Source organism: Callionymus lyra, chromosome 5 (genome assembly GCF_982586985.1).
Source record: "Callionymus lyra chromosome 5, fCalLyr1.hap1.1, whole genome shotgun sequence".
Taxonomy (NCBI): domain Eukaryota; kingdom Metazoa; phylum Chordata; class Actinopteri; order Syngnathiformes; family Callionymidae; genus Callionymus; species Callionymus lyra.
Window position 1 is genome coordinate 1,718,003 of NC_141822.1, and position 11,365 is coordinate 1,729,367.

At 43.2% G+C, this 11,365-nt stretch overlaps 2 protein-coding genes across 2 annotated transcripts in view; both read left to right on the forward strand.

Moving 5' to 3' along the window:
- Nucleotides 1–2,615, forward strand: part of ror2 (receptor tyrosine kinase-like orphan receptor 2) — a 60,103-nt gene extending 57,488 nt beyond the window's left edge. Inside the window, exon 9 of the mRNA XM_087790424.1 lies at nt 341–2,615. Within this exon, the coding sequence (XP_087646550.1) occupies nt 341–1,783 (1,443 nt within the window). The 3' untranslated portion in view covers nt 1,784–2,615. The remainder of the gene's footprint in view (nt 1–340) is intronic.
- A 1,392-nt stretch (nt 2,616–4,007) lies between these two features.
- nfil3 (nuclear factor, interleukin 3 regulated) lies at nt 4,008–10,841 on the forward strand. Its single transcript, XM_087790425.1, has 2 exons — nt 4,008–4,104; nt 7,268–10,841. Exon 2 carries the CDS (start codon nt 7,346–7,348, stop codon nt 8,444–8,446), a length of 1,101 nt encoding a protein of 366 aa, XP_087646551.1. The 5' UTR covers nt 4,008–4,104; nt 7,268–7,345; the 3' UTR covers nt 8,447–10,841.
- The last annotated feature ends 524 nt before the right edge of the window (nt 10,842–11,365 follow it).

Here is an 11,365-nt window from a genome sequence, read left to right on the forward strand (position 1 = left end):
CAACTCTCAACCACTTCCTGGAGCAGCTGCTCGTCATTATGATGTTTTATATCGACGCCCTTGATGTGAACCATCTGGACTGTGATTGAAAATATTGTTTCTGACTCCACCTAGTGTTCAAACAGCGTCACTGCCTTTTAATCAGAACTCACAGTCACATGTGTTTGAGGAACAAACTGATAAGAAAGACAAGAAATGCTCTTTTTTCCTGGAAAATACCCACAATCCCTAGGAACTGTATTAAGGAAATGAACGCAAACGCCGTTCCTCACGTGTCAGTTAATGTTTCTCAGAACAACATGAATCTTTAAATTTAACCTTTGACCTCCTCTCGTTCCAGCCCAAGTTGCGTGAGATCAACATGTCCGCCGTGCGCTTCATGGAAGAACTTGGCGAGGATCGCTTCGGCAAAGTCTACAAGGGTCACATGTACGGCACGGCGCCCGGGGAGCAGACCCAGGTGGTGGCCATCAAGACCATCAAGGACAAGGTGGACCCGACCCTGATGGAGGAGTTCCGTCGCGAGGCCTCGATCCGCCTCCACCTGCAGCACCAGAACGTGGTGTGTCTGCTCGGCGCCGTCACCAAGGACCATCCCATGACCATGGTCTTCACCTACTCCAGCCTGGGCGACCTGCACGAGTACCTGGTCATGCGCTCGCCCAACTCCGACGTGGGGAGCTCGGACGACGACCGCACCGTCAAGTCCACCCTGGAGCAGGCCGACTTCCTGCACGTCATCACCCAGGTGGCTGCTGGGATGGAGTACCTGTCGGCCCAGCAGATCGCCCACAAAGACCTGGCGGCGAGGAACATCCTGGTCTACGACAAGCTCAGCGTCAAGATCCTGGACCTGGGTCTGTACAGGGACGTGTACTCGGCCGACTACTACAACCTCATGGGCACCAGCCCGTTCCCCATCCGCTGGATGTCCCCCGAAGCCCTCATGTACGGCAAGTTCTCCACGGACTCGGACATCTGGTCCTACGGCGTCCTGCTGTGGGAGACCTTCAGCTACGGTCTGCAGCCGTACTGCGGCTTCTCCAACCAGGACGTGATCGAGATGGTGCGGAACCGTCAGCTGCTGCAGTGCCCGGACGACTGCCCGTCCTGGATCTACACGCTCATGCTGGAGTGCTGGAGCGAGTTCCAGGCCCGGAGGCCGCGCTTCAAGGACATCCACACCCGCCTGCGCTCCTGGGAGAGCCTGTCCAACTACAACAGCTCGGCCCAGACCTCGGGGACCAGCAACACCACCCAGACCAGCTCCCTGAGCACCAGCCCCGTCAGCAACGTCAGCACCGCCAACGCCTCGCGCTACACCAGCCCCAAGAAGAGCTCGCCCTTCCACCAGCCCCAGTTCCTGCCCATGAAGGGCCCGATGCACCGGCCCATGGTCCCCCCGCAGCTCTACATCCCCGTCAATGGGTACCACCCCATGCCCGCCTACCCGTACCTGCAGAACTTCTACCCCATGCAGATCCCCATGCCCATGCCTCAGATGCACCACCCTCAGCAGGTGGTCCCTAAGGCGGGCTCCCACCACAGCGGCAGCGGCTCCACGTCCACGGGGTACGTGACCACGGCGCCGTCCAACACCTCGGCCACGGAGCGCGCCGCCCTGCTCCACGACGACGGCCACAAGGACGAGGACTTGATGGACGGGGCGTCCCGAGAGGACGTGGACCACCAGGAGCGCCCGTGCGTGCCCGAGACGGAGCTGCTGGGCGACAGTGACCCCCAACACACGGACGAGCCGGGGGTTCACTCGTCGGACCCTTAGACGAGTCTCTGAGCCGCGACTCGACCAGAAGTGAAGTTTGAATGTTTTCATGCTCGAGGTCAAGGACGTGTTCGACCCCGTGACCTCCCAACACAAGTCTCTGACGGACACGTCTGTTCGTTGATTGACACCTGGCTGAGCTGTCAATCAGGATCTCAATCTGGTGCTTTATGAAGTTAATCGTTAGAATATGAGTTTAACGTTTCAAATGTTGACAAATCTTTGATTTATTTTATTCATTTCATTCAAAATGTTTCTATTGAAAGGTTGATTTTTGTTTAATTATTGAATTTAAAAGTATATTTTTTTAATTAATGGGTTTTTGAGAACTTTTGTTCTGTTGGTTCTTTTTAAAACATGTACTTTTTAGTTTAAATATCAAACTTTATGTGAAAATTAACGATTTTTTAAGGTTTTTTATTCGTTTTTAAATCAACCTTTTAATGTATAAATGATTGAATCATATAAAAAAACCTAAAAGATCAATATTTGAAACGTTAAAGGATCTTATTCTGATAAAGTTTCTCATAGAATGTCAGGAATGAAGTTTCTTTGTGTCTCAGAATCTAAAACTCCAGTTTGAAGACTTTATTTTGCTCAGAGAAAGTTATTTTCCAAGTATTTCAACAAACCACAGTTTGATTGATTTCATTTGTGAGTCTTCGTGTCGTAGTTGTTCACAGATGTTCCCAGATGTTGTTGTTCTTGACTCTAGTTTCAAACACACACTTGTACATTCAAGATCCTCGTTGTACAGATTGTATTTATCTCCACGTGTTTTCTTTCATCATTCAATGTGTTTTGGACGTGTTTTATACGCAGTTGTTTCTCGTGCCAGTGAAGAGAATAAAAGTATTAACAACAAACAGAAGAGTTTTGAGTCACGACAGTGAAGAGAATAAAAGTATTAACGACAAACACAAGAGTTTTGAGTCACGACAGTGAAGAGAATAAAAGTATTAACGACAAACACACGAGTTTTGAGTCACGACAGTGAAGAGAATAAAAGTATTAACGACAAACACACGAGTTTTGAGTCACGACAGTGAAGAGAATAAAAGTATTAACGACAAACACACGAGTTTTGAGTCACGACAGTGAAGAGAATAAAAGTATTAACGACAAACACAAGAGTTTTGAGTCACGACAGTGAAGAGAATAAAAGTATTAACGACAAACACACGAGTTTTGAGTCACGACAGTGAAGAGAATAAAAGTATTAACGACAAACACACGAGTTTTGAGTCACAACAGTGAAGAAACATCTGGAAAGAATTCAAAAACCAAGTGACGTCGAGTTTCTGCCTGGTGACGTCACTGAGCCAAGCTCTGGTTTTAAATCGATTATTTCGAGACATTTTTCACGAACAAACGCTCAGACTCTGCTGATGGTAAAGTCTGGTACAACAGCGACATCTGCTGGTGAAGAAGTCGAAACGCACGTGGATTTTACAGCGAATTTTCTGGTTTGATTTCATTAAGTAAGTAATTTTTATTTATATAGTTATTTTCCAGACCAGGGTCACAAAGCGCTTAAACAATCAAAACAATACTCAATAAAATATATACTTTAAAGTTCAACATAACACTAAGAACACAACAGTAGTTTTCACTCTCACTCTTATTTATTAACTCGTGTAACAACCATGTTAATGCGTTTAATTTCGTTTAAAAAACCTTCAAAGTGTCGCTAAAGCTTCGTTAAAATAAGAACAATTTAAATGATTTAATAACCAAACATTCTGTGACGTCAGCTTCTTATGAAAACGACTTTATTTATGAATCAATGTCGTCTTTAAGAAGGCTCGTTCAAATGAACTATTGTAGTTACCAGAGTGATAACTATTGTAAACAAACATTAATGTGTAATTGATAGAAACATGAGCTGATATATTATTATTAATCTATGATTATATATATATAATTATGATTAAAATATCAGATTATTATTATTTCTTTAAAGATCAACGGTTTACATTGGCAGTGAGAACAGGTAAATAAAGTGGATTCATGTTAAACAATAATTGGTTTAATTTAAACCATTTTAAAGAAGAGAATTGAAAGAATTATTCTCGTTGATGACGACATTTTTCTACGGTTCCGCCTCCTCGCCACAAGCGTATCTGATTGGTTACGGTCTGGAGACGCTGTCCTGTGATTGGCCGCCGCGCCCGTCGCTCCAGCTCAGCTGCCAATGCACTGACCTACTAACACAGATCCGTGAGTCACGAGAGTCGAACCATCAACCTCAGGCTCGTGCGGGACTCATGGCAGCGAGGAGCCCGCGCGCGTGCGGGACGCGAGGACGACACGCACGGAAGGTGAACCTCAACTTTATCTGTTATCTGTTAACAACCTCAGCGACGCGCCAACGATCAACATTAATCCCACGTTCGTGTCGCGGGTGTCGAGTGTGGATGACGTCACGTTAGACGTTAACGACGTTAACGTAGGTTTGACTGTTGTTAGCATCGTGTTGCTAACGAGATCAAGCTAATGTTTGGATCAACAAATCAACTGAAGACATTTAAAGACGTGTGTGTGTGTCGTGTGTGTTCATTTAAGAGTGTGTATTAAGATGACGTTTGTGTAGTTTGTGTGGACGGAGGCCGCCAGGGTCATGCGTGAGCAGTGACGTCATGATGCACGTTATTCAAGAAAAAACATTTATTCAAAGATTTAAAACATTGAATTAAAAAAACAGAACCAAGGGTGTAGTTGTTGCCACACACGCAAATATTGCATAATGTGTGCAGCAGAGTGACTCGTGTGTGTGTGTGTGTGTGTGTGTGTGTGTGTGTGTGTGTGTGTGTGTGTGTGTGTGTGTGTGAGGGTGTGTGTGTGTTATTGTGTAATCCAGACACAATGAAGGAATCTGGGGTAACTGGGCGTGAGACTCTGTCCGGCCTGGAGAGTCCATGTCACGGCTGATCCACGGCTGAACTCCCGCTGACACACACTCACACACTCACACACTGACACACACTCACACACTGACACACAGTCACACACACTGACACACACACACACACACACTCACACACAGATATCAGCACCATTTTCTATCACGTGGTCTCCAAATTTAGTCCTGATGTCATATTGTTGTCGCTGGAGACAAAAGTACACAACCTGTGTGTGTGTCTACACGCATGTTCACACACATGTTCACACACACGTTCACACACACGTTCACACACACGTTCACACACACGTTATCGTTCAGAACAAAAGTTGATGCCGTCGGAATGTTCTGTGGAGTCATGACGTCATCACGGGTTTATGACACACACACATGACGTCACACACACACATGACGTCACACACACACATGACGTCACACACGCACATGACGTCACACACACATGACGTCACACACTCCTGGAGGACGAGTTAAGATAAGATTTTATTCTTCACACAGAGAGCGTTGAGTTTCACAGTTTCTCATAAATCACTGAACATAAATATTAAGCACATTTATAAACAATAATAAACGACAACATCGTGAGGAAGTTTAACAAACTCATGTTATTGTTGATCGACTGGAGCAGCGTCACAGTCTCTCCTTCCAGGTCAACAAGTCTCTGAGGGTTCCATCACAGTGACCTGTGACCTCAGGCGACCTCTGGACCGAGTCTCCATCCGTCTGTTCGTCCCTCGACCCCCAAGAAAACTGAAGCTGAATATTTTCATGTCAGTCTTTTGTGTTTGAACGACACTTGATGTTCAGCTAATCTTAGTTTCCTCTTAACTGAACCTTATCTACACACAGTTGTGTTGAGTTCAAGTCTAAACTGAACCTTATCTACACACAGTTGTGTTGAGTTCAAGTCTAAACTGAACCTTATCTACACACAGTTGTGTTGAGTTCAAGTGTAAACTGAACCTTATCTACACACAGTTGTGTTGAGTTCAAGTGTAAACTGAACCTTATCTACACACAGTTGTGTTGAGTTCAAGTGTAAACTGAACCTTATCTACACACAGTTGTGTTGAGTTCAAGTGTAAACTGATCATTATCTACACACAGTTGTGTTGAGTTCAAGTGTAAACTGAACATTATCTATACACAGTTGTGTTGAGTTCAAGTGTAAACTGAACATTATCTACACACAGTTGTGTTGAGTTCAAGTGTAAACTGAACATTATCTACACACAGTTGTGTTGAGTTCAAGTGTAAACTGATCATTATCTACACACAGTTGTGTTGAGTTCAAGTGTAAACTGATCATTATCTACACACAGTTGTGTTGAGTTCAAGTGTAAACTGATCATTATCTACACACAGTTGTGTTGAGTTCAAGTGTAAACTGATCATTATCTACACACAGTTGTGTTGAGTTCAAGTGTAAACTGAACATTATCTATACACAGTTGTGTTGAGTTCAAGTGTAAACTGAACATTATCTACAAACAGTTGTGTTGAGTTCAAGTGTAAACTGATCATTATCTACACACAGTTGTGTTGAGTTCAAGTGTAAACTGAACATTATCTACACACAGTTGTGTTGAGTTCAAGTGTAAACTGAACCTTATCTACACACAGTTGTGTTGAGTTCAAGTGTAAACTGAACCTTATCTACACACAGTTGTGTTGAGTTCAAGTGTAAACTGAACCTTATCTACACACAGTTGTGTTGAGTTCAAGTGTAAACTGAACATTATCTACACACAGTTGTGTTGAGTTCAAGTGTAAACTGAACATTATCTACACACAGTTGTGTTGAGTTCAAGTGTAAACTGAACATTATCTACACACAGTTGTGTTGAGTTCAAGTGTAAACTGAACATTATCTACACACAGTTGTGTTGAGTTCAAGTGTAAACTGATCATTATCTACACACAGTTGTGTTGAGTTCAAGTGTAAACTGATCATTATCTACACACAGTTGTGTTGAGTTCAAGTGTAAACTGATCATTATCTACACACAGTTGTGTTGAGTTCAAGTGTAAACTGATCATTATCTACACACAGTTGTGTTGAGTTCAAGTGTAAACTGATCATTATCTACACACAGTTGTGTTGAGTTCAAGTGTAAACTGAACCTTATCATCTTGGAAACACCAAAGGTCAAAGGTGAATCTCTGGACTGCATCGGTCATGAAAGAGAAAATAACTTTCTTTCACTTCTGACGCATTTGAAATGTTGAAGAAAAATGTTTATTAAATGCATTCAAATCTTTATTTCAGGATCAAGTCGTTTAACGGTAAATAACCTGTGGAGTAAAAATACATTATAAATAAAAGGATCTAGAATATATAATATTGTTGGAGCGATAAATACTGTAGTCGAGCAATTGTTTAATAAACGATGGAAACGGGTTTGAATACGTTAATAATGTTATTAAATAAACTGAAGTTCTTCATGTTCTCTTGGTTCTGTTTTTTATTTTGAGTGTTTTTTTTACGTCTTCCTGGAATGTTGTGAAGCTTCATGTCAGGATCTCGTGTAAAAACATCCAACCGTTCCTCCGTGTCTTCACAGATCCATCCAAGTTGCAGCAGCAACATCTGACCTGAACCATGGTGAGGAGCTGAAGGTCAAGGTCATCGCGGCGACATCATGCAGTCAATCAAACAGGAGCTGGACTCGGGCGAGGCCTACAGCGGGGACGACGCTCTGGTCCTGGCCGTGGCTCTGCAAGGAGCCGACCCGGACCTTCTGGGCCCCAAGATGTCCTTCAAGATGAAGAGCTCGTGCCGGAGGAAGAGGGAGTTCATCCCGGAGGAGAAGAAGGACGGCGTGTACTGGGAGCGGCGGCGCAAGAACAACGAGGCGGCGAAGCGTTCGCGGGAGAAGCGTCGCATCAACGACATGGTTCTGGAGAACAAGCTGGCGGTTCTGGGCGAGGAGAACGCGTCGCTCAAGGCCGAGCTGCTGGCGCTCAAGTTGAAGTTCGGGCTCGTCAGCGCCGCCGCGTACGCTCAGGAGGTCCAGACGCTGTCCAGCAGGTGCGGCCCGTACCAGGACCCGGTCCAGCCCGGCGTCCCCGAGAACGTGGCGAGCGAGGCGGAGCAGAGTCGCAGCATCTCCGTCATCAAGCACCTGCCGCTCGGCGCCGCGGCTCCGGTGAAGCAGGAGAACATCAGTCCGTACCTGAGCAGACCTCTGACCGCCGCCTTCCTGCGGGTCGGACGCTCGTCCAGCGACTCCCCTCAGAGCTCGGAGGACGTCGGCAAGTCTTCGGACGGCGAGGACGAGCAGCAGGTCCCTAAAGGTCCGCCTCAGTCCGACCCCAGGAGCGTCATCATGTCCACGCACAAGGTCCCAGAAGCCTCTTCGGCGCTGCCGCACAAGCTGCGGATCAAGGCCAGAACCGTCCAGATCAAAGTGGAACCCGTCGACCCGGACTACGAGTCCTCCGGGAAGTCCCGGGACGCGGATCCGGGACGCCACGGAAGCGACCGGGACGAGAGGAAGCCGCCGTCCTCGCTGTCCTCGCAGGTGGACCACATGCAGAGCTGGACGCAGCAGAGCGAGCGCTGGACCAGGACCGGAGCAGAAGGCCCGTCTCATCAGGACCCGGCACGTGACGCAGAACCTGACGCCTCGAGTCCAGGTCTGTCGGTTCTCGCCGCCAACATGGCGTCTCTGAGGAAACTCATCACGAGACAAGGATCCGTGATCGAGGCCAACAAGTCGAGCACAGATCAGCTCCATTGAACCTTCATGTTTGAAACTCTCACTGAACCCTGAGCAGGAGGTCCAGGAGGTCCAGGAGGTCCTGAAGATCTTCAGCAGCACTGACGTGACACGTGGACGGCACTTACTCGCAGTGACGACAATGTTGTGTTACTGTTTCAGTGGATCAACACAACACTTGCATCTGCGACTTCATAATATTGAATCATCACATGATCGTCTGCGAGTCACATGATCGTCTGCGAGTCACATGATTGGCTGAAAAATGAATCAATTAATACTTAATTAATTATCTCTGTGCTCTGTTAGTTGGGTCTGGTGACTTTATTATACCAACATTTATATTGAATTTAAAAGAATAACAATATAAACATTGCAATTATTGGAATTTAAATGTTTAAATTAATTTAAAAAAAGCCATGAATTTATTTTGAAAATATTCATTTTTTAAAATTCAATAAATACAAAAATCAACCTTTGAACGGTTGTTGGAATCAAAATATAATTAAATTCCTTAAGTTTTAACTTAACTTATTGTGACGGCGACGCCTCTAAACGACATTATTTTAATTATGCAAACGAGACGTTTGTAAAGATCACTGCGGCGCGAGCTGGATGTTTGTTTTGTTATCAGATCAACTTGAACACAAACCACCCTCGTCCAGAAGAATGTTGACACGTGTCGCTGCTGCAGGCGTGTGCGAGACCAACGAACACGCCTCGTTTCATTCACAAGGGTTTTTGCACAAAATATAAAAAGGATCACTTTTGAAAATGTTGCTGCACAATAATGTTGTTTGATGAGAACATGGATGTGTTGATGAAGGAGAGACTTCTGTGTTGACGTGATCTTAACGTGATCTTAACGTGATCTAAACGTGATCTTAATGTGATCTTAACGTGATCTTAACGTGATCTAAACGTGATCTTAATGTGATCTAAACGTGATCTTAATATGATCTAAACGTGATCTAAACGTGATCTTAATGTGATCTAAACGTGATCTAAACGTGATCTTAATGTGATCTAAACGTGATCTTAATATGATCTAAGCGTGATCTTAATGTGATCTAAAAGTGATCTAAACGTGATCTTAATGTGATCTAAACGTGATCCAAACATGATCTTAACGTGATCTAAACATGATCCAAACGTGATCTAAACGTGATCTTATTGTGATCCAAACGTGATCCAAACATGATCCAAACGTGATATAAACATGATCTTAATGTTATCTAAACATGATCCAAACGTGATCTTAACGTGATCTAAACGTGATCTTATTGTGATCTAAACATGATCCAAACGTGATCTTAACATGATCCAAACGTGATCTAAACGTGATCTTATTGTGATCCAAACATGATCTAAACGTGATCCAAACATGATCCAAACGTGATCTTAACGTGATCTAAACATGATTCTAATGTGATCTAAACATGATCCAAACGTGATCTTAACGTGATCTAAATGTGATCTTATTGTGATCTAAACATGATCCAAACGTGATCTAAACATGATCTTAATGTGATCTAAACGTGATCTAAACGTGATCTAAACGTGATCTTATTGTGATCCAAACATGATCTTAATGTGATCTTAACGTGATCTAAACATGATCTTAATGTGATCTAAACATGATCCAAACGTGATCTTAACATGATCTAAACGTGATCTAAACGTGATCTTATTGTAATCCAAACATGATCCAAACGTGATCTTAACGTGATCTTAATGTGATCTAAACGTGATCTAAATGTGATCTAAACGTGATCTTAACGTGATCTAAACATGATCCAAACGTGATCTTAACATGATCTAAACGTGATCTAAACGTGATCTTAATGTGATCCAAACATGATCCAAACGTGATCCAAACGTGATCCAAACCACGTCTAGAGAGACTTGAGAGAACCAGCCTGTCGTAGAAACTCACAGAGAATTTACTCCTTTTTTTTTACCTTCACGGGGCGAGCGACCTTGAACCAGGTGTCCTGGAGCTAATGCTACAACAACCACCTTTTGTATGAAGAACACACAAGAATGTGGCTCGTGTTAGTCCATCACTGTCTTTTGTGTCGTAGCTTTGCTGATGTTTTCATGCCTTAAGAGTGTGAGTCGCGCGTGTGACGTGTGTGTGTCTGTGTGTTGAGATGTGACGTCACAGTTTGTTTTGAAATGATCATGAAATGATCATGAAATGTGTTGGAGCTGAAGAAGAAGATTCAAGACCAGACGCGTCAACTTCTGCATTCACTGACATTTTTCAATGTAAAAGCTTCATTTATCTGTCGCAGCCTTTTCTCTGCGTCTCTCTTCACCGTCTCGCGCCAAACAGTTTTCATTCAGTCTCGGTTGAAGATGCTTTAAGGCTGTAATGACCTTTTTATTCCATTAAATCATGATTGACATCGAATGTTGACGTTTAATCGGGTTCATAAAGATTCATTTGATTCAAGCTGAACCACATCTGACATTAAGAGAATTAGAATTAGAAACAAACTGTTATTTTGACAGTAAAACTGTTAAATGTTTCATTGAGTTTGTTACAAAAAAACTGTTATTTTGACAGTAAAACTATTAAATGTTTCATTTAATTTGTTACAAACATAAACAGTTATTTTGACAGTAAAACTGTTAAATGTTAGATTTAATTTGTTACAAACATAAACAGTTATTTTGACAGTAAAACTGTTAAATGTTAGATTTAATTTGTTACAAACATAAACAGTTATTTTGACAGTAAAACTGTTAAATGTTAGATTTAATTTGTTACAAACATAAACAGTTATTTTGACAGTAAAACTGTTAAATGTTAGATTTAATTTGTTACAAACATAAACAGTTATTTTGACAGTAAAACTATTAAATGTTTCATTTAATTTGTTACAAACATAAACAGTTATTTTGACAGTAAAACTGTTAAATGTTAGATTTAAT